The sequence below is a fragment of the Choloepus didactylus genome, chromosome 4 (genome assembly GCF_015220235.1).
Source record: "Choloepus didactylus isolate mChoDid1 chromosome 4, mChoDid1.pri, whole genome shotgun sequence".
Taxonomy (NCBI): domain Eukaryota; kingdom Metazoa; phylum Chordata; class Mammalia; order Pilosa; family Megalonychidae; genus Choloepus; species Choloepus didactylus.
Window position 1 is genome coordinate 78,960,403 of NC_051310.1, and position 24,629 is coordinate 78,985,031.

A 24,629-nucleotide genomic window follows, 5' to 3' on the forward strand; every position below is an offset into this window, starting at 1 on the left:
TTTCCACGAAGCCAGCCAAAGTTACTTAATTATAGGCTTTATGAGTAAGTGCGTCTACAGAATTCTCAAAGGAATTGTTAGGATCCTTGTATAATATCGGGTTTAGATGTTCTGCACTGGAGCCTATATACGAGCCCTTTTATCTTTATGCACAAAGGTGTCCAGAAGAGAAGACGAGGGGGAGTTAAACACCTTGGGGAGCCAGCCTGGCCCAATGATGAGGCAACGAAGAGCCGTGAACTCAGCTGCCGGCTTTCCCAGCCTGTTCCACAGGGGCCCTCTCAAGGGTGCTCCAGGTAGGTGAGACACTCATGAACAAGAACGTGCCAGCCCATCATCTCGGCTATGCAACACTTGGTGCTGTTTCCCATGGAAGCTCTCAGAGTCTTTCTTGGCAACTCTTTTCTCCCTATCAGATGAAACAGTTAAGTAACTTTCTGCATAAGGAAGCAGGCTGGGTGTTGTAACAACATGAGAGCCTGCGAGAAGCTGGGCAAAGGAAACCACAGTGGACTGGCAACTAAGAGGCCCAGAGCTGGCCCCAGCACCATCACAGCTGAGAAGCGTGTGTAAGCCCCTCTAACCTCTTCTGTCCACTAAAATGCGGCAGCTGGATATCCTGGGATCCCTTCTAGCTTAACTCGAATCATTTACGACAGACATTAGTGACCTGTGAAGACATGTTTAATGAAGAAATGTAAAGAAAGGCAGAGGAGAGAGCAGAGAACAAGGGAGCAAACCCCGAGGCAGGGCCAACTGGGGGCCTCAGCGGTTGCAGGAGGCGGGAGGTGGTGTGTGCACACACACGCCTGATTCGATGCCTTGCACGTGGAAGGGAGGCCAAGCACAGACTGAGCCCTGGAGAGCAGGCAGTGACTATGGGATGCATCACTTAACGTGCTGCTTCTGACATCGCTGGGACTGCTGACCCCTTGGACAACTCGAGGATGCCACAGATCCTCTTTCCAAAAAAAGTCATATGTGCGCATGTACAAAATTCTGCACATAGCTGAGAAGGGTTCCCAGGTTCTGAATAAGAACCCTGAGGAACACAAGTACACACAAAGAACACGAGGGTGGGTGAGACGTGTCTTAACAGAGGTAATAAGGGAAGTCTGTGGGAACCCAAGGAAGGGTGAGTAATTCCAGCTCAGAGGCTGCTGGAAGCCTTCCCTGGTGAGAAGTCACTGGAAGGGTGGGGCCATGCAGGGAGTCTGACAGGGAGAGCTGGAGTGGGGAAGCAGCCTCCACTTCAGCCTCTTCATCTATAAAAATGGTCACGATCCTTAACCCTGCATGGTGGTAGTCAGAAATAAGTAAGAACAAATGCAAAACAGCTGAACAGGGCAGGCACTCAAACAAGCCCAAATGTTGGTTCTCTTCCGGTTTTCTTGCCCAGTTTCAGGGCTGTGGGCAGGGTCCCTCCAATTCCCTCACTCGCCTAACAGCGGTCAAGCCAGTGACTCCCTGCAGGCCCTGGTCCTAAGCCATTGGGTCCCAATGCCCAAAGCAAGGTCCTGCCCTCGGAGGCTTAAAGTGTAGTACGTGGGGGCAGACATGCAAACCAGCTTCCCCATCAGGAAGAGGAAGCTTGTCTTTCTCGACTTGATGAACCCAATTGATGAACTTGATGATTCTACACCTGATGAACCCACGTTGCTAAAATACCACAGGCCCTCCTGGTTACAGGCAATCCTACCTGGCTTCTCTGGAGAGTGCCCGCAAGCTTAGACTCATCTCCATGGGGAGGGATAGAGCCCTAGTTTCCTCCCCAACATCTTTATCAGACTCTCATTCCTTTTCATCTAAGGCTCTATTTCAATACTTACTAACAACAAATGCCACAGGGGACTGGAAGGAGGTGGGGACACTCATTTGTCATGTATACTTTACATAAGGATGACTCTGATTTAACAGGAAAGGGGAATAAAGTTGAGTGTTCTAAACAGGCTGCTGCAAAGAAGGCGCCTCTCTTCAGTCCCGCAGTGAATGCAGGACCAAGTGGCAACACTCTCCTGGTTCCAGGAGAGGCACTGTCCCCTATTCTTTGAGGGCCTCTGAGGCCAAGACACAACTGATCTGATTCTGCCTCAGCCTCATTTCTAGGCTCCAGGTGCCTCCTTCAGAGTCTGTCATCAGACCCTGGCCGTGCTTCTAGCCCTCTCCATCTCAGAGCTGGCTCTCCCATCAAGAACGGACATGAAGCAAGGGACTGTCATCTCTCCCCCCCCTGGTAAGACCCCAGCAGGTGGCAGGCCCTAAACCATAATGCTTTGTGCCAGGTTGGGGTGGAAACAAAGAACTCTACTTTCAAATCTACTGTGTGTGGGGTCTCAAAGGAAGTTGGAAATGACTACCTCTTAGTGGCATGTCCATTGCAATTTAAACCACAGGACCTCAGAATGCTCTACAGATTGTAGATGTGAGCCAACGGTACCTTTTGGGATAGAAAATCAATGCCTTAGTCTCCAGGGCTGCTATGGAGAACAGAAAAGGATAAAGAAGATCTGTTTCCAGAAGACACCAATAATAGACAATTAGGACACACCATGCCAGTGCTTTCTTAGCATATAAAAATGGTTAATGTTTGTGCAGTATGTGGGAAACTGGGAGAAGAGGCTGTGGGGTGGTGACGGGCCAGGAGCTCCACTTGCTTCAGGCCCCACCCAGCTGCCCTGAGGACTGGGCACAGCTGTCATGCACAGGAGACACCAGTGAGCCATGGGAAGCCCTGGCTAGACCTTCACTGGGGTGTGCCCTGCCTTGAGGCAGAATATAATCCTTCCCTTGGGAGGCTAGCAGCATTATGGGAGCTCAGGGAGGGAGACTCCTGACTGATAAAATTCCCTGCAACCAGAGTTAAGGGGCCACTGCTTTGGAAGTTGCCATCCCGGTGTCAATGCATCAGGTGACCAAGGGTCCACCAGCCCAGTGACTATGATGGGGGCAGGGGGCAAGAATGAGGAGGGAAGGGCAGAGGGAAGAAGGAACAGCAAAAGGCAATGCTGGCAGATGTTAAGACAATACTTACCTGAGATGTGGAACTAGGAAATGCTGATGCCGTCCTTTACTTGGTCCCTGGGTTCCTTGGAGATTTGAAGGAACAAAGTTATGGGCTGACAATCTACTGTCACATGTAGCTAAAGACATGGTAAGCCAGTTCTTTCAGCAAATACTGTTTTAAAGTTGGGCAAGTACAGCCCAGGGTCTGCCCTCAAGGAGCTTGTAGCCTTGCAGACTCATGGCAAATTGGAGGTAAACCAGGAAGAAATGCAATTTGCTTCTCTGTGGTGATACCCAAGGTGGAAAATGGATGTGCCCAGGGCTAATTTACTAGGCATTCTTCCAAAATGATATTGCGCTATATCTCCTTCCAGATAGGGCAAAGGAAAGCAAGCAATTCAGGAACTCAATTCAGGGATACTAAAGTGACTTGGTGAGGCCGAGTTTGTACTTTGTGAACAAACTTGTATTACACAAAAGTGTTAAACAAGCTGAATTAAGAAAAGAGAGATTTAGGAAATCTCTAGAGAAATCTGAAATGGTCATGTACAGTAAGTCCATTCCCTATGACCGTTCTTTTTTCCTGGTAAAGAAAAAGAAAACTGAGTAGTGAACTTACCGAAAACTATCAGAGAGGAAGAAAAGCAATGCTAGGTCAAGACAGAGCAACAAGAAAAATATGACTCCATTTGCCAGATAAAATAGGAAATATCTGCAACTGGATTACCTCTGTGTCAGTCACAAAGGGTCGGTCTACTCATCACAAAACCTGACTTCTCAACTTCAACTGAATCCCATTGTCCAAATTCAGCCATCCCTTTTCTGATTCATAAAATACCATTTCACAGAAAAGTGAATCACTTCATGTCTATTTAATGTAATACAAAAGAAATTCTATTAAATTAAAACAATTTCCTAATTAAAAGTACATTTTAGAAGCAAAAAAAGGGTTCTAAGTGAGATTTCCAAGCTACTGGAACAAATCAAGATTTAATTTAAAGTATATTTAGAAATAATTACATGATTTCTTTAAACAAAGGCCATATCTGCAACAGAAGAGCAATAATTTTCTTTAACTTAATGGGTCTTGGAAATGACAGATAACTTAGCTTGTGAGATTCACAACTGATCTAAGGTAAGGATCTAAGAACCCAATATTAAGTATTCAAGGTACTCTGGATATAGCTGAATGAAAAACTAAGAACACACCTGAATACTTCTATTTAAGACAAGCCCAAGGACAGCAAGAGATCAGCATTGCAGCAACAGGGCCAGGAGCTCAGGGTTTTATTCCCACACCAATGGCCTCTCATAGGACCACGTGCAAATTGCCCCCATCTTTTCACATGTGATGTACAATATTAACTGCTGAGAATCATCGAGTTCTTCTGGAAGATAAAAGAAATATCTATAAAATGCACCAAGATCTTCCAAGAAATGTATGACAAAACACTGAACAGCATTTACCAATGTATAGGGAAAGACATAGGACTAAAAAGTGGCATATGCTGGATGACCCTTTGCTTTCATTATCTAAGACTTAAGAAACCCAACGGGTACCGGAAGAATAGCTAATGATAGAATGAAGAAAAATTATCTTTGGATCCTAATAGTCTACAGCAACTCAGGCCTACCTCAGAATCTGGCAGTGAATGTTTGAAATCTTTACTGGTATTTAGCAAATATAAAGTTTAACATCAAGATTTGTAAAACCTCATTTCTCACACTTAGGAGGACATAGAATTACACGTAGTTATTCACTACAGACAGATAATACAAATCTGTTTTCTTTCATCCTTGATACTCAACTACATGAGATAGAAATCTTGTTTTTTAATCAAGTAGCTAATCTGTTTTGTCAATAGCTAGTAAAGCAGTTTTGTAAACTGTCTTTCAGCTGAAAAAACAATACACTACTTAAATCATGTTGGAAAAGGAATGACCTCAAGATTTCTAAGCAACACAGCTATTTTTCAAGTCTGAACTCCCCTGCTGATCATTAGAAACAGTTTCAAATGTCCCATCCTAGGCCTTCATTTGTGCCAAACCAGGGACAAGTCTGTGACAAGGTTAAAAGTTCCAAAATGTGGGATTTCTGCATGGGGTGTTGGTCTGTCCTCCCTTTCTCTTAACACGTCATCACTGATATTATTCTGAAGTCTCTCCCAAAGCAAGCTGTGTTTATGTTATATACAGGAAGTGTAAACTTAAAGTTATTTTGCTTCTATCTCCTGCAGGCTAATAAACTACCTCCAAGTCATTGCTCTGACTACATTTACTCTTCTGTGTTAAGAAACCCTGTGATTCAAACCCCAACTTCAGTCAAGGTGTGGAATGCATGAGGCAGGAGGTGAGGACTGCTCAAAAGGCTCAGGGCAGGATCAACATTGAGTTGTCTCAAGAGCGCAATGGTCTTTTGTGGACTGGTATTTGCAGAATGCCTTAAAAAAACAAAAAACAAAAAACCAAAAACCTGAGGTTAAGAACTGGCTTCTCTGATGACTATCTAAAGTGGTGATGTTTTCTGTATCCCATTCTCACACAATTCCCAATAATCTAAAATTAAAATGCTAATGAATGAAGAACAGACTTTTTGTTCCCTTTCACCAAGTAGCTGTAAAGATTTAAAAAGTTAGGGCAAACTAGAAATAAAACACCATTCCAGCATGTTTTAAACCAGATTAAATTTTTTTTTTAATTCAAATTGACCCAAAGCAAAACATACATTACAAAGGAAGAACAAAATATGTTATGATAATAACACACTAGGAGTTACATGAAAGCTAAATTTGTGGGCAAACGTCCTCATTGCAATCACATTCTGGGCTAATGAGCAATTTTGCAGGAAAGTTAGAACCTCAATTTTCATCTGGTCCGCTCTGGTTAATTAAACTACACATTCTTGTCTCGTAGGGTGTGCATCTGACAAATCACGCTAGTCTCCCTTGTGCTGCAGCTGTGTACTCTTGCTACTGCCAGAACACTGAATTCTCTAGGGGAAATGCTGTTCCAAGCATGACCAATAATGAATTAAAAAACAAAACAGTTGAGTCTTCCAAACTAACAAGCATGGATTATTCTGTAGTAAATAGTTTAGAAATATGGGAATTAAATAATCTAAAAAACACTCTTACTCTGCTGTACATTTATAAACACAAATATTTACAAAGCAACAATTCTGTTTTCAAAAGATGAGGTTTGCAGTTCATTAATGATCATAATCTTTTATGAGCTGGTTTCTTTGGTGTACTTGCCAAATATACTTTTATAAAGGTTTAGTAATAGGCTTAAATAATAAATTTCAAAAGAAACAAAGAAGGATCAGTGACAAATTTGATGTTCTGAACATTTTAGTCAAGATTCTGGAAAACCCAATCAGTTGATTTTCTGAAAATGCTTGTCCTTTCTAGTCATTATGTGACCATAGAATGCTTCTCTGTCAATCAAATTCAAATACAGACCTGTTCGATCAGCACTGTAATCCACCAATTACCAACTTAAAGACATTTTAGATATAGTGAAATACGATATGTGACTGGGATTGTATTAACAACAAAAATAAAGCATTCTTTTTAAGTTTCCAGATAAATCAAACCTCAAACAAAAAATAATGGAATTATACACTTCTTCATTAAATAGAAATTTCAATTCCAGAAGAGCTCTCATAATTTTTTTCTGAAGTCACAGCAGCGATACCGAACAAAGAATTTACCTTAATCTGACCTTTTCACTTGGAATTCCTGGCTCACACTCAGTGGCTAACTTAGTTTGGAAACTTTTGAATGGTTGGGGAAAGAAAATCATTTTAAACCAACTGAATAAATTAATACACACCTCTGAGGGGAATGAGCCCTGTGCTAATGAAACACCAACATTGCTGTTCAGAATGCAGGTGTCCCCACCTCACCCCCCGGCACCCTCCTGTCTCCTCACCTCCTTGGATCCCGGGTTTTAGGAAGAAACACTCAATTCATTCTCAGCCATGCCATGGCCCTGACACTGCTCATGGGTCTTAGCCCTGGCCTGGGAATTGGTTGAAAGAATGAGAACATAGTTCAGCTCTTATCTTCACAAGGGACTCTCTTGGGTGGTAATTTTTTGAAGATACTTTTTAGTGGGAAAAGGACAGAACACCCATCTCATTAGGCTCAAGTTATAGTTTCGAGATGATTACAAAACTGGCCAGACACTGATGGCTGCCTGTGAGACAGTCTATGTACCATGCCAGCCATCTCCTGGACTCCTTTTCTCCAAAACTGCCCATTCTTCAGAAATCCTGCCTAGGCACAAGCAGATGAGATACTCCAACGCTAAAGCCACCTTGCTGATGGCTCTGGAGAAACATGAGTCCAGAAGAGACTCGTAATTCTGATCTCAGTTATGCTTCTCAGTTAAAAGAATTTCCTACCGATGACTTAAACTAGAATTCAGAGAAGTAAAGAGAAGGCCTTCGGCTTAGCTTGTAAATGTCTGATGACAAATTTATTACTAGCGTGTAAATATTCTGACATCTCCCCAAACACTAAGAACAATACTGGGCATTTGAAAAGGTTCTTCCGAAATTAATATAATGCCAAATCAAGCACAGGAAAATACTTCCAAGGGTATTATATCCCGATGCCTCTGGAAACTCTTCCGTTGTTACAGACACTATCAATTTGTGCCTACACTGCAAACATACCCAATGAACCCAGAAAATAAAATAACTCTCTTGAAGGTCTTTGCTGCATACAACCTTAAAATAAACAGTAAATGTTGAATTAGCAATATTAGGATCTAACCAGGCTTACAAATGTGCACCCATTAGAATTTTTTTCTTTTAAACAGGGAAGAAAAAAAACACCATGAAATCACCCCAAATTGTTTAACCATCAAAGCCAAATGGTTGAACAATATTGTGGGCTATTTTTAAGGAATACTTTACCACTAGGATATACAATTTTCTGTTCAAAGTGAAGTAAAAAACAATGATGAAAATGGAAATTGCAACTGACATACCATGGTTCTGCAATGAAAATTAAAGTGGCGGTTCCTGTTCTCATGGGCATGCTCAAGTTGGCTGTGGAATGATGAACATTGAGGGAAACAATGGATGAAATACACCAGAAAGCACATTGCACTGGAGGCACTGTTTTAAAAACAGAACACACTGGCTTCACAGAGTTATTTTCTTTCCCATCAATGTTATTTAAAAGCACAATTCAATGAGGGACAGAGGTTGAGACACAGGGTCTCTGGGTAGTGTATCACGGCTGTTAAAAAAATAAGTTAAAAACAAGAGCACGCCAACAGGGAAGCAGAGGTACGGGATTTAAATCATCCGAAAGCTACATTAATTAGGAAAAGAACAGTATGAATCAGCCAATTTTTACTCATTAAAAATGAATGAGGTGACAGGCATTACTTTTAGAATTTCTTAGGACATTTTCCAGCACAACCCAGGACACCCTGGGTGACACTGTGCCTCCAAACCTTACTTTAACAAGTGCTCTGCTGGCTTATAATAGCGCATGCCAGTGAAACCATAAACAATTTGAAAAGGGTAAATTCTCCATGCCAAACCTGCCTGCTTCATTTTAGAAAAACAATTTTTCTAAATGCGGTATCATATAGAAAGCTTGGACCTCTTAAACTTGGACCAAGAAACCAAATTAAGACCTTCAAGCATGTGGGGGGTGTGTGTGTGTGTGTGTGTGTGTGTGTGTGTGTGTGTGTGTGTTTATATATATAAAAATCCCTCCCCTACAATGAAAACCAACCAACAAACAAAATAAAACCTAAAAGTGTATACCTGCTTTCTGACTTCACAGCAAATCAGAAATTGCATAGGATATACTTTGTGCAAGGCAAAAAGCCTTTTAAGTTTCTGGAATATAACTTCTAATCTTGCTCACAGTTCTGTGGATATCAGATATCATCAAATTTGTGTTTTAAGTAGTCTTTCATGACCTTGGCAATTGGTAGTTCATCAAGTAGTTTTAAGTTTTGAAGGCCTATACATTGTCGAATTTTAATTCGGCACAGGTCCTGCAAGTTTCTGGGCTGCCCTAAAAAGACAGAAAAAAGAAAATGTTATAAAGCTACAAAGCATAAAATTTAAGGTGGGGTTTTGGGTCCTGTAAAAAAATATTTATTTCACTGGGAAGTGTCTATGTAATAACTTAACGTGCAAAGAATTGGAAAGATGGCAACTAAAAGGAAGTTTCACCCTAGTTCCCTTCATGGGCTGTTCTTATTTGTTCCTTTCACAACCCTGGGATGTGGTCTCTCTAGAGAATTGCCAACAGAAACTAGTGCCTTCCAGGAAATGTCTATTACCTACAGGTGTCTGGACAATGATCCAAACATGGAGCTTAGATTAAAAGGAACCAGGACAGCACAAAATGAAATAAGGCCTTTGGACCCCCAAAAGTCTATGGGCAGGAAGCAGGCTGAGAAAACTACTCAATTGCAGATATGGGTTACATATTTGCAGAACCAAAAACAGCTACAGAGAATAACTCCCAGGACAGAGAGCCACGACTGAGAAACTGGCAACATGTATCCGGCTGGCTTTCAGAACTGCTATGGACCAGTTCTGCTGTGAGCTTCCCACATCCCCCCCTTTTTAAATGGGAATGTCTATAGTGGCTACCCTATGCCTCCCTACCATTGTATACTGGGTGGGTGGGGAGCAGAGAAGTTGCCTTTTTAGTCGCTAGCTCTTCAGATTGAGAGGAATGATACTCAAGGAGCTGTTTTTATAGAAGTACACCCAAGAAGCCTCATCCATATCTCAATCTGATATAAATGATGAGATTCTGAATTTGAGCTGATGCTACATTGCGATGAGACCTGGGGGGCCTGGGTGAGGGCATCAGTGCATTTCGCACATGGAAGAGATGAGAATTGTTATGTCCAGAGGGTGGACTGTGGCAGCTTGTACTTTCCAAAGATGACCACAACATCTTCCATCCCATATGCTCATGTCACAATGTGACTGACATTTCCACTACCGAGAGGTGGGGTCTATTATTTCCTCCTCTTGAATCTGGGCAGTTGTAGCAAAAAGTGATGCTCTATGACTTACAAGATTAGATTATAAAAGGAAATACAGGTTCCATCTGCCTCTCTTGGGACACTCACGATTGAAACATAGCCACCATGTCATGAAGACCAAGCAGCCCACAGAAAGGCCCATGTGGAAAGGAACCAAGATCTGTACATAGCACCAGTGAGCTGCCAGCCAACAGCCAGCACCAACATGCCAGCCACATGAGTTAACCTGCTCGAAAGTGGATTCTTCAGCCTCCAGGCACGTTATCCTAGCTGACACCACACAGACATAGTTGAGCTGTTCCCATTTACCTCTACCCAAACTCTAGACTCATGAGCAAAATAATGACTGTTTCAAGCTGCTAACTTTTAGCATGGTTATTTATGCAGCACCAGATAACAGGAATATGTTACCACCTGGATGCATTCTAACTAGGACTATGATTCAGTCTCTTAAAATAATGAATTTAAATTATTGTTTTTTAAAAGGTTCTGAAATATTTAACTACTAAATCCTCACTGGTAAATAAAGTGATGATAAAACTTTTTTTTTTTAAATCAGGGTAAGGACTGAACTTTTTTTAAGATTGCTTGGTTGAAGTGAGTTAAAAGTTTTATGACTTGAAAATCCAGTACCCATTTACCTCTATTCAAGGTGAGAAGTATTATTTTAGAATCAACTGCTAATCCATGTCTTGTGATTTCTTTGGGGATAAAGAATGAATGGATCAGGTATCATCTTCAAGGAGGCAGATAACACTATGCTAACAAAAGAGTTATTTCCAGTTTTAGGTCCTGGTAGAGCTAAATGGGGACAGCTCAGTTGTGCCCTGGTGGTATCGGCTAGGGTAACTCAGTGGTTTCTGGTCATGTTAGAAATGGTTAGATCATTCATTCACTCTTGGCTGCATCCAAATAAAAGGGGAAAAAGGATTACAGACCAACATTGGGGAAATCTTATTTTAACAAACACAGAACATGTGCAGAAACTGGATATTGAGAAAAAAACAAATGCTGACTCTTTTTCTCACTTTTGGAAAAGATATTTTAAATGAGTACTTAACTTTAATGCTCTAGTAAAAACAAAACCAAAGATCAGAGAGGCATTCTATCTTGGAAAAAAAAAATCCCCAACCCAGAATTTGAAAAGCCAATTTCCTGTTTCAGAAATAATTTGAAATAAATAATAAACTACAGTTATTAAATATGGAAAAATTGTTCACAAAATCAAATCGATAAAACTTCAATTAACCAGAAGCAGCTGCAGAAATACTACCACCTTCAGAAGTTACTTATCTCTGCATGAGCCTTTCCTAAGGAAAAATGCACTTTCTAAGCCTAAATAGTATTTGAAGGTTTTACTCAATTTGCTATTGATTTTTTTTCTCCTTAAACAGTGTTTTGTGGCAGTCCTTCTAATATTTTAGGAGAATCTGGTCTTTAAAGATTTCCTGACAATGAATTATCTTCTTTGAAAGGTGTATCATAGTGGTTAAAGGCATAAACTTTGGAGCCAGTCTGCCTGGGCTTAAATCCTGGCTCCACCACTTATTCACATTTGTGTGATCTTGGGCACACCACTCCTGCCTCAGTTTCGTCATCTATGAATGGAGGATAATGATAATACCTGCCTTGTGGGTTTTACAAGCATTAAGGGAGTTAATTTTGGAAAAGTACTTAAAGTAGAGGGTCCCTTCTTGGAAGGCAGGTCTTCCTGGTGTTAAGACAGTAAGAAAAATTTACATGTTAATAGCACTCCGCGATTTCCAAATTATTAATTAGTCAATCTGACAACAGACTTCTGAGGTGGGTCAGTTTTTAACCCCTCCTTTTTTAAAAAGATGAGACAACAAATACAAAAAAAGATCGATTATTAAAGGTCCCAGAGAGGGCAGTGGGAGAGCCTGCTCCAAGTTTTGACTTTCTGTCCATACTGTGGGACAGAGATGGGGTTAACATGACAATAGACAAAACACTGTATCTGAGGCAAAAAAGTCATAAAAGCTTTTGTGAAAATCTTCATTTCATTTCATAAAATACATGATTCAAAATGCTCTGCATGTGCAATCCTCACTCCTAGGAAGAAAATCAAGGTACAGAAAGGAAGGTGACTGCAAGTTACTCCCCGGACCCAAACTTCCACAGGATGGTCGCACTGCAGGTGGTGCGGTTGATGCGACAAGATGCTTTGCCCCTCAAGACCAGAAGGATGGCAGGGAGGACAGGACAAGTGAAGAAACGGAGGCTCACAGAGACTGACTTAGCTGCCCAAGGTCACAGCTTAACAGCAAGGGAGCAATTCTTATTACGTTACTGGGAAACAGTCCTGGGCAAATCAGTGGGAATCATGTTTCTGAAATCACCCACTGCCTGACTGAATCAGGCTGACGTGCAAGGACTGTTACCTGTATAAAAAAACATGCAGTGATGAAGTGAGTGATGTCACTATTCTGAAACTCCACACACACTCAGGTACTTCCTCATCTTGCTGTGTATCAGCACTGCTGAGTGAAAAGCTGGCTAAATAACAATAAAGAGTAATAAGAACTACTGATTCTAATGTCCATGAGCTATTTTTCAAGGATTGTCATTTTAGGAACAGAAGGTTATGAATGAAAGAGTACTTATTTTCTTATCAACATAACACAAAAGTATTTGCCGAGCACCTACTATGGCACTCAACAGTGCCCTATCCCCGAGATTAAAGGGCCAAGGGAAGAGGCGGCAGCAGCAGCTGAGGAAGAGAAGGCAGAGAGAGAGGATAAAGGAAATGAAACTTAAAAATCAACACAAATGTGCACACTGCTTACTAGGTGGCTTGGAAAATTAATCCCTACACTGTTAGATAACTAATGCCTTGACCATCGGATTATAACAAGGGGAACTTGGGGGAACACCTCACAAAAGAATATAATTTAAGGAATTATAAACATTTGGGGGGATGCAGGAAAACTACAAGGTATACCTACTAATCAACTTCAGTGGAATTACACAATAGTTCAAAGGGTTATTAGTCTTTCCATTTTGCAAAGAAGTCCATTATTAGTAATAATTGGGCTGGTATAAAACAGGAAATCAGTTTTTGAAGGGCCTGGTCTAGTTTAAATTACAAAACCAGAGTCAGCAGTCTAATTTAGAAAATGAAATATTCTAAACCATCTCCCTTTATCATTATCACCACTGTATTTGGTAGGATGAAATTATTTAGATAAAAATATCTGGATTCACAGCACTAGACAGAGAGGCAAAACATTTGGAAATAATCAAAATGAACAAAATGAAAGCAAAACAAGGCTTCAGGTTTGTTTTTTTGTGGTTGGAGGGGGTAATGCTGGCGGATGGAAAAGAGGGTGTAAAGAAACAAAAAGAGAAAGACAACCTCTTCTGGATTGCTTTATACAATCCGACTATTGTTCCTTCCAGAGCCTTCTACATCTTAGGTCAACATCTGGAATGGTCTCCTAATACCTCTTTATCTCAGTTTTCCCATTTTAAAATCCAACCCTAAACACATTTTATTTCTTTGCTCTTGTTTCAGAATTTCCTTCACAGGGATTTAGTATGAAACATGTTAAATAAACCTTACTTTATAGGACAAAGGCTCCCTTCAAAATAAAAAGCATGGTATTCTAAAATAAAAGATTCCTCTGATTTAATTGTTAGATAGAATCCAAATATATACAATACCAACCTTAATAACACTGGTCTATTGGTTACATTTTTTTCATAGGCAAATGATCTTTGGCCTATATTTTCCATCTGCTTTAAAATAAATAAAACCATACATAATTTCCTAGCAAAAGACAAAAAATTCTCTAGAAGCCTACATTAAACATAGAAAGTAATATAAATACTATGAAACAAATTCAGAACAAGGTAACATTTCCTATATTAAAGAATGCTAAAAAGTGATGTAATTTGCCTAAAAATTCCATACTATTTACTTATTTTTTTCTAAAAGTGATTTAATTAATTGGAGCTGAAAAATCTAATAAAATACAATGTAGCTGGTCTGGCAAAATACCCAACTTATTTTAAAAAATCAATAATCTGAAATTACCTTAGTTAAAATGCATTATACAAATTCTTTCCCCAAGGAGTTATGCTATGGAACACTGTTCTGATATATCACCCTACAAAAATCAAAGAAATCAATCAAAGAAGAATCTGAAAGAGTAAGAGTTACTATCACTTGAGGTAGAGGCACACATGGATTCAGCTGAGAAAGCCACAGCTTAAGGTTCACTTTCTTAAAATTAAAAAAGAGGTATCATGATTTTTACTTATTTTTCTTTCATTTTCAAAAAAGTTTAAAACCTTGTTTTAAAGTTTTGTTTGCAGCTAAAACACAGCACTTGACTACTGCTGCAATTTAAACAAAAATACTTCAAGTTACCACAGTATTTATGAAATTGTATTTTTAAACATGCAATCAATGCTCTAGAAAGCAAGTAGCCTAAACACTTAACAGATTCACGCAAAACAATTTACACAAATCAGTTTCCAGCTACCTAATCTTTTTCTTTAAGAAATATGTGTCACTTAATTCCTTAAAACATACAAATCAAAATACCAAACATCCCTACCTTTTACACACCACTGAAGCACACTGAGTGACTGCTTCAAGTCTTTGAACAGTGTCTGCTAGAAATACAAATTACGGCATCAATTCAAACTCATTTGGATATTAAATACAAACCCAACTAGCACATTCTTGGCCCAAAGGATAACCTATACTAGACTTGGCCATAGGAAAGATGCTGTGTAAATATAAGCTATAAAAGTAAGCTCTTTATACAAGTAAACAACGTTCAATGGTTTATTTAATGAGGGACTTCTCAGAGCCTTTGATTTGCTACTGTGTTTTGTGAAAACTGTAAAACTGGGATCTAAGATCCAGGGCATTAGTCTTCCAAATAGACTTGAATAATGAATCCATTTTATCCTACAACACCTGGTGGAACCACAATTTTACAGAGATCAGGAATAACTGATCTTTACAGATTCCAAGTAGTAAATACACTAGGAATACCAGGCAAGTGTAACTTAAAACATTTCATTTTTATCCACAGATTGTAAACAAGAGAAATGTTAGAAGTTCATCAAATTCTAAAATACTAGGTTAACAGAGTACCTTCAAACATCTGAAGGTAGAAATTGTACATTTCAACTTTTTTGTTTCAGGATCCCTACACACTCTAAAAATTGCAGGACCTCAGAAGAGTTTTTGCTTTATGGGCTATACCTATCTACATTTACTGTATTTAGAAATTAAAATTGAGAAATTTAAAAAATATATATTGATTCATTTAAAAATAAAAGTAATAAATTCATTATCAGTTAAAATAAATTTTTATGGAAAAATAAAACTTGATTTCCAAAAAAAGAAAAAAAAAAACTTCCTAAGAGTGGCACTGTTTTATCTTTCTGCAAATCTCTTTAATGCCTAACTTCACAGAAGATAGCTGGATTTTCATCTCTGCTTCTGCATTCGATCTACTACAATACACTGTCATGATTAAAGTACCTAGAGAAAACCCAGCTCCACTCAGATACGTAGCTGGAAAAGGAAGGAGTATTTTAACAGCCTTTTCCAGAAAACTGTGGGTCCTCTTTGATACTCCACCAAAACTTGAAAAGTGGTGGTTCCTTAAAGGTTGGTTGCAATGTGGCATCTGAAATCAAATAATGAACCCTGTACTCTTTTACATTCTTTTATATTAAGACCCTTTGGTCTATCTTGCACTTTGAGTGGATTTCTTATCCATGTGTGATTTTGTAACATTATGCATTAATCATTTGGAAAACATTGGTTCTCTGTGTTATGCACATCTTATAAATGTTTATCCATTTTATCATATGATTTCAAAATAATCACTTTTTTTTCTCCTCAGGAAAGTCTTTACATGCTGAGCAACAGTCAGTCTTACAGTAGCAAATACAAGTTTTCCAAAGGTCTAATTTTCATGTGTAAGTTCAAATTGTATGATCGACCACAAAAACTAGTAATCGTTTTCCTTAAAGTAACAAGTTCATTCATTCCAAGAAAATGTCTGCCAAATATACCCAAGACGAAATAGCTATAGTTTGGCCATCAATCAATCAGTTGAGTAAAAATGAGGTTTCATGAGAAAAGCTGCCAGTTCAGCTCGAAAAATCACACAAAGGGCTTTCCTCAAGTCAACAGAGGCAATTTGGTATCCAGTAAGAATACTTTCCATTTCCATCACACAGAATATTAAGAAGGTATGTACTAAAGGAACGGGACTTAAGTTAATTATCACCTTGTCATTAAGGACATTCTCAAAGGAACTGGGTACTTTTTACTGAGTGTGCTTGGTGCTGAAGAACACAATGACTACTTGTACCGTTTGGTGCCACTGGCTTGATTTGTGCCCAGGCACCAGCAGGTTTTACCCACCACTGCTCTTACATCATCAGTACAGATCTACAGATCCTAAGTAGTAGGATCCAAAAAGGTGGAAAAGGCAAATGACATCTTAGTATTATCATGAAATTAGTTTTGACTTCATGGGTAGTTAAATGGTCTTGAGGACACCCAGGCAGGAGTCCACACTTTGAAAACTACTGTTCTACATGAATTTAAAAAAGATTTAAAAAAAAACACAAGTGGCAGAAAATCAGCCCTTTTATGAGTGCTTCCTGGCAAGCACAATAAAAAGGAAAGGGACCTTGCAGGCAATGGCCCAATTCACCCATTTTCCAGAGGAGAAAATTGAGATCCTGGGGGGTAATCAGTATAACTAAGTTTATAAAGCAAATCACACACTGGGTCAAGAACACTGGTGGCTCCCTCTACCACCCCATTCTGCTGATCTGACAGCATCTCTGACACAGGCCCCGCGGAGACATCTTCCAGATGGGATACAAACTTCTGAAGTCCCAGGATGCAAAACACTACTGAGCTCAATGGAACATGGATAGGATATATGTGTTTTTTACATTTTAAGTAAAAATGATAAAACTAATTAAAAGATTTCTGGTTTCAGCTCCAGCAAGTAAACAGCTTGGAAGTCATCACTCCATTCCTCACAACAAGAAAAAAATGAAACTGAAAATCAATGGATCCATCTTAGACCCACCAGAAAACAGGTGGCAGGGCAAACTGCTACTCCAAAATCAGGAGAGAGGTGGATCTAGAGAGTTGCAGCCAAGATCTGCTGACTTGGAGAAGAAGCCACTGGAGCCATAAACTGGTAGGGACACTTAAATGGTCATTTTGACCAACTGTTGGAGGCTGTATATATGGTCTAGCCTGAGAGTGACAGCCTCAGTCTAAGTGTGGCTCCCACATGTTCGTGAATTTTACCTCCAGGAACCCCACAGAAGAGAGTCAGGAAAAATCCCCTTGTGGCTCTGGTGGTGGTGGTGGTGGTGGGAAGCCATTGTGAAATATACCCAGAGCCTTCCCCATCACAAAGGCCCACTCTCCAGGGGGAAGACTTCTGCACCACAGTCTTATGCCACCTGGGGGAAGGACATTTCTCTGACTCTAGCCTTTCTGTCTCAGCAAGAAAGGGGGAGGGGGGAAGTTAAGAGACACATGTAAGGTCATAATCCAGAGACACAGGCTCACTAAGAGCCTGCGATTTAACCACAGGATTATGGAACACTTCCCCTCTCCCACACCACACCACCACACAACTGAGCTCCAGTATAACAACAGTGGCTTACAGCTGAGAGAGCTGCAAGACGCAGATTCTCTCTGAGGAGGAGTACTTAGGGAAGCCCAAAGTCAAGAGGGAAGGAAAAAACAAGGACGCTAGAGGAATTGGAAGCCTCTGGTACCTACAATTACATCAAACATTAAACACAGCTCAACTCCTAACCTATTTACTTCAGTTCCTATAATCTAATACATCACGCCTGGCTTTCAACAACAAAAAAAAGTTACCAGGCATGCTAAAGGCAAGAAAAAACACAGTCTGAAGGGACAAAGGAAGAATCAGAACTAGATCAGATATCACACAGATGTTGGAATTATCAGACAGGGAATTTAAAATAACTATGATTACTATTTAAAACTAATGAAAATATTACATGGTAATAGTAAAATCCTGGCTACCTAATGCCTTAACAAAACAGTAGCTCCATGGAGGTCAAGTTTCCACACCTGACCACAGTGAGTACAGATACAGATGCCTGAGCATCCGACGGGAGGAACGGATAACAAACTGACCTCTCCAACAGCCTTCGACCTTGTCTCCTTAAACAGGTCTTTGACTTCACTTTCATTTTTAAACATTTCCACCTTCGCCATAAAGGGTAAAGCCATATAATTAAAGGATTTCCTCAGTAAGCATAATAACATGGCACGTTTTCTACAAATTAAGCAGCTGATCAAACAAGGAAGCTGTCTTCTTTCAAGCAGCATTCTCTAGCAGACAACCATCTCATTTACTGTCATCTCAATGTCTGACTTTACTTGTGTTATCTAAAATTTTCCTCCGATTTCCATACCATTTACACAACTAATTGCAGGTACCAGCTCTTTTCAATTCTCCCACTCTGCTTGCTGGGTAGAGTGGCCAGGTGAAGAGTAGTCCTTACTTTTACCACATCCATAATTTGTGCTTGCACATTCAGAGACGAACTTTCCCCCAAAGTTGTAAGTTCTTTAAAACTTTCCTTCAACAAAATGCCAGGTACGCAGATCATTAAAATCCTCCCACCTTTTTTGAAAAATTTGGATTAGATTCAAGGTTCTTACTAGTCACTGCCTGATAGTTCACCTTTCTCATGGAATTTCTCTCTCTCTTAAAAAAGATTTCATATTTGGAGTTCAACTTTGTTCATGCATTGATTAGGGGAGTTTCCATTGTGGGGTGAGGAGATGATGGAAAAAGAATCAAAAAATTACACTCCGAATCTTCAGGGTGAGTTCTATTACTACCTAATCATATCTTGAGGTTGTTTCAGTTCTGAAAATTCTTTCACAAAGTTACAATAATGTACCTCTTTAACATTTTCTTGTGCTTACATATTACTTTTCTCTTTTCAATTAGGCAGACACATTCCATGACAAAGCTTCCAGGATACACTCAGCTCTACTGTGTTGTTTGTAGAAAACCATTATACATGTTATTCTACTCTTAAGTCACTTTCAGGGTCCTGCAAGTAAGGTACCTTGATGGTCTCGGCCTAGAGCCAGCCCTGGTGGCAAGAGGCTGTTGAACTCCTGACCCGGGGAGTGTCAACTCTCAGGAGGCCTCCATTAGAATGTCTGCTGCCTTCTGTCCTTACTCCCTGTCTACCTGTGACCCACCACTCTTGTCCTCTCTCCTCTCCTTTTAGTTTTATTGGCACCACTCCCTGATTTTTGCTTTTAAGTAAAACAAAAACAAAGCCAGGTCAACCCAACAGGAAGCATCTTTCTTTCTACAAGGTGATCCTCATTAGTCAGGTACCATCTCTGGCCTTTTTTTTAATCCATGTTTATTGTTCCTGGGCACTGAGAAGCCACTCGTTCACTTCACTGGCTTTTAGGGAGGCCACGTTGAGTTTAAGCCACTCTAGAAGGTGGAGGTTTCTGGAAATCTGGACAGCATGGTCTGGCTATAGGTGACCAGCAGGACTTCGTGGCTTCTCCCACCATTCATCATCAACAAGGCACCAACAGATACTACTTTGTTACCAAGACACTGGATCTGCTCTGTTTTTACGCAGTGTATATCAGCTCTGCTTCCTCTGAAATTCCTATTTTCAGAATTTTTATGGTAATTTTTCCAAAAGCCTTGGCAGTTTTTAAATTCCCAGGATTATGATTTTCTTGATCGCTTCCAATTTAAACAATATGCTTCTAGTCAAAATGGTGCAATGAACAGCAAAATGGTCCTGCATAAAGATCACCAAGTGGCAGCTCTGCTCTCCTTACACCTTGGGAGCCTGAGCTCTCAGATTATAAACTGACAGCTCAGTGCCTGGAGCTCAGGTGCTTGGCTCAGCAAGGCTGGAAGGAGCTCACAGATCTGAGTTCGTCGCTCCCCGAACTACCTGGCCTTCTTTCACTCCAGTTTTCCAGAGAGAGCATCATGGAGAATTCTAAAGAGCATTAGCTACAGTTGGTCCTTCTAGCACACAACTGTTCACTAGGGGAAAAAGCTATTAGAGCCAAATGATGCAATAGGTGAAGCGGAAACACTAAGTTTGCTTTTGGCAGAAAAGAATGGTAGAGAGTCAAGAAGTTTACGAATGATATTCAGGTGAGGCACTTGAAGACAAAGGATGACTTTGGCCTTAAAAACACAGATGGTCCCTCACTTCTGAGAAGCAACCCACGTTTGTGCATGGCCCCTATGCAGCCCATCAGCTGATTGATGCTTACACAGGTCCTGCCAGGTGCACCAGAGAACACAAACATGAACAAAGAAGGCAGCCCTGTCCATTGTTCTATCTGCCCCTAAGTTTATAGGGAACATGTGAGGTTTTTTTTTTAAAGTGAGTATTTTTGCTCCCCAGCCACACTGCTGTGCTTGAACTCACAGCTCCCAGGGCTTAGGGATAAAGGGGAAGCTGCTTGCTGGCTTTTCCTACTCAGCGGCAGCTCAATTCCAAACCATTGCCTGTCTCCAGACTGCTTCATACTACAGACTCTGCAGGGTTGGAAACAGGCTCAGAGAGAGTAATAGTTGAAGAAATTGACTCTGTTAGGAGCAAACCAGCACTTGCTGTTCATCTACCCTCATTTTAGCAGTAAAACACATTATTTTAAAGAATATTTAAATAGCACTTAAAATGTGCCAAAGTACTATTCTAAGTACATTATATTAACATATTGAATTGTCATAACAAGCCTATAATCTAAGGTATTGTTACCATCCTAATTTTAAGATGCAGACACTGAGACACAGAAAGGTTAGAGAACCCGCTCAAGGTTACAGCTGGTATATGGTAGGTTAGGGTTCCAATTCGGGGAGTCTAGCTCTAGTCCATGCTGCTAGCCTCTGAGCAAAATGTTACCAAAAGGGGCCGTGGCATTTCTGTGGGTAGGTAACATGCCTTCCTGAAAGTAGCCATGTTAATTGAACCAAGAGTCTCTAGTGCAAAAGTTAAAACAAGAAGAACACACGGAAAATTTATTAAGAATAAGATAATAGTTTATAGGACATACTCCATGACACAATCCTAAACTTGATTTCAAGAGTACAGTTATCCCTTCCACATTGAGGGGGTTAGGGGTGTGGCACCCCTGGATGCTGGAAAATCTGCATAAAAACTTTTTTTTCCTGGTGTTTCAGGAAACTCCCTAGTTGCCTCTTGATCAGCAAACACTGCCTCTCCCATTACTTTTAACTGCATGGGCTAAACCTTCTTTCAAAATTTTCAAACCAGCCTTTGCTGGCCTGAAAATCCATATGGGTAGATCTCGATTTTCCTTTAGGGAATTATATAAAAACTCAGCCTTTTCTTATATGATGCCAGAGTTTACTGGAGTGCCTTTTCTATAACAATCCTACACCCAAAATAATGTTGCATTTTTACAGGAGAGGGACACAGAGCTTATGGTTTACGCAAATGCTTTGCAGTTGTTGGTGCAGCTGCAACAGCTTTGCGAATTTCTTCAAATGTCTGCGGCTTCCCCAAAATTCCCATTTAATTTCTTATGCCAACCCATGATATACTGAAACCACGATGGGGAAAGTTGCAATGTGGATGGGATAACTACAATCTTTTCTTTCACAACACCAACATCCCTACCAGTGCTGTAAATAAAGACTGCTAGAAAATGTGCTCAGAGAATCAGCATGTGAAGTTTCATTCTAGACTCTTCCTAAAATGCAGATTTGAAGAGTTGGGGTGAAAGAGAGAGGACATGGCAGCTGCAGCCCCACTTGCACAACACCCTCCCATCTTTGGCTACTTCTCTGTGGGTACAAAAGCTTTTGGCAAGGGACGACCTACCAGACAGCCCAAAATACTGCATCCAAGACAGATAGATCTGTACTGCCCAACATGGGGGCCACCAGCCATTCACCTACATTTAAATGAATCACAATGAAATAAAACTCAAAATTCAATTCCTCAGTTACACTACCCACATATCAAGTACTCAACTGGCACATGGGGCTAGCGGCCGCCCTACCCGACAGCACAGGGAGAGGCTGTTTCCACCATCACCGAAGGTTCTATGGGACAGCCCTGAGTTGGACCCTGACCATCATTTCTTTTTATGCTTTAACCTGAAAATATTTAGTGGTGATAATTTTATCTTTGCCCCTTTATGAATACACAAAATCCAGATTCTATTTCATTTCTTTGGAAAGTAAATTTTTATAGCAAAATTCAATTCCAAAGGGTAGATGGATTATTCTTAAGGAGGTCAATTAAATCCCTTGTACCTCAGTACAGAAGAATAATATTGCTTCTTTCAGAATAATGACCACGAGTTAAAAGTGAAGGGAGGGAAAAGGAATTCATTAAAAAGTGCAGCAAATAACAAACTCAAATTTTTGGTTTACAGACTAGCTCCACGTGATGGATGTGTGTGACACATCCTCGAATGGTCGCAAGACTGACAAGAGTGAGGCTTACGTCCATACCAACTGATCACCCCATCGGAAAAACAGCTCAGACATCGGCACTGCTACTCAAGGAGAGTCAGGCGCTTTCTGGCTTTTTTTTAAAAAGCACCCTCACAAAAACAGGTTAGGCACAATGAAGCCACACGGACCAGGAATAGCAGCACCAACTTCCCACTGCCAGCAATATTTTTTTAAGGCAATTTCTTGACTCCTTGACCTCCATGAAGGGGATACTTAAATAAGTAACGCTGTTTCAGTTCACTTAGGTTCACATTATAATGAAGCAAGAAAGCCATGAAAAAATGTGAACAACAGCTGAACAATGAAGTGCAAATTCTAGGGCATCCCCAAGTCCTCCTTCTAATTCCTCAATTGGAATTGAATTTGGACTCAATATGAAGTCCAAGTAAGACTGGAAAGACTATTCTCATGACCAGGGGGAACTGCCTTGTTCTCAGAAAGATCTTTATTCATTTTTAAATTCCCCTCTCTCTGTCCTTTTCTCTATTTCTTCTCTCACATTTATTGGCGGCTGCTACCATTTTTAGTGACATTATGCATTTTTTATGTAATCCTGTGATGTAGAACTTTATTTTTATTTTGGATGAATAAGGGATTACTTACCAAGCAGGGCTTATACGAGAGATTAATGTCTAGTCATTTTAAGTAATAAAAAGAAGATGCAGATTAAAAAAAAAAAAGATGCAATAATAGTAATAATTATATTACATACTTGTTACTTCTTGTAAGAAATCCAAACATGGTCGACTACTTCCAGAAATACTTATTGAAACAGCCAGTGGGGTCTGTCCTTCATAGTTCCTCGTGTTCATGTCCGCTCCATAATTATATAACATCCGTGCGCAAAGCACATCATCCCTAAGGGCAGACAAGTGTAAAGGAGTCTGTCCGTCTTCTAAGCGACCCAAGTTTGTGTCTGCTCCTCTCTGAAGGAACATTCGGCAGTAAGAGTGATTGCTTTTGATCACAGCATATCGCAACAGGAAACCGTTCTGAATGTCGATGTTGGCGTTGTGGTCCAGAAGGATCTTCACACAGCTTGAGCGCTCTCGGATAATGGCTAGCTGCAGTGGCGTGGTACCTTTATCACTGAGCGGGTCGACCTCAGCCTTGAACTCGAGCAGGAGTCGGACAAATGAGTCCCTACCGTAGTGGGCCGCCACATGGAGGGGAGTCCAGCCGTCGTTGCTTTTTGCATTGATGATGTCACTCCGGTAGTCGGACTCCAACATCAAACGTGCAATCCGGGCCCGGCCGTGCATGGCTGCATAATGAAGAGCAGTGAAGCCTCCGATTAAGTCCTTAACCGTGGGATCAGCTAGAGTTAAAACGAAAATGAGAACATTAGCGGACTCCAAGACAACACAACAACATTCACCATGGCACCGCACATTTGAGTCAATTCTCATATGAAACTTGAAATAATCAAATAAGGAACAGCAAGTACTTCTTTCTTCAGCTGATTTGAAGTCCAGTTCCAGTGGGAGATATTCTGCTTTAGAAGGTTATCAAGCCTGAGTTAACAGAATGAGAATGTATATATAAAACAAACTTCTGATGGCCACATCTTCTCTTGCTAAGTTAATCAACTGCTTTGGGCTAGTCGACCTCCTTATCTATGTATTGTTTCATATTCCTCATATTTTAAACTTATTTTCTCTTGTGCTGGTTCTTGGTCTTAAAGAGATGCATGTGGAGCAATATCAGCTGTTCTAAACTACAGATGTACTGTGGTCTGGCAGACCGTGTCCTTTCAGGGTGTATTAGGGAAAAAAAGTTTTCCTGTGGCCTGTAAAAACTGCAAAGCATATAAAATATATGTTGGGATCCTGCTGAAGCATGTTTTCATAAGGTAAAAATCTATTCTGAATTATTAGTTTTACAAGAACAATGGAAATTATAGGAATTAAGCAGCGTATCATGTGAAAAGTTCGAAGAAATCTCAGCACTGCATAAATATTATATTCTAAAATAGTTCAAAAAGCCTCTACTAAATTGACTTGATTTCTGGGGAAAAAAAAAAAAAAA

At 40.3% G+C, this 24,629-nt stretch overlaps 1 protein-coding gene across 1 annotated transcript in view; it reads right to left on the reverse strand.

The window, feature by feature from the left end:
- Positions 1-5,678: 5,678 nt before the first annotated feature.
- Positions 5,679-24,629, reverse strand: part of ASB7 (ankyrin repeat and SOCS box containing 7) — a 53,755-nt gene continuing 34,804 nt past the window's right edge. Inside the window, exons 5-6 of the mRNA XM_037832906.1 lie at positions 23,314-23,919; positions 5,679-9,050 (exon numbers count right to left, since the gene is read on the reverse strand). Of these exons, the coding sequence (XP_037688834.1) occupies positions 8,911-9,050; positions 23,314-23,919 (746 nt within the window). The 3' untranslated portion in view covers positions 5,679-8,910. The remainder of the gene's footprint in view (positions 9,051-23,313; positions 23,920-24,629) is intronic.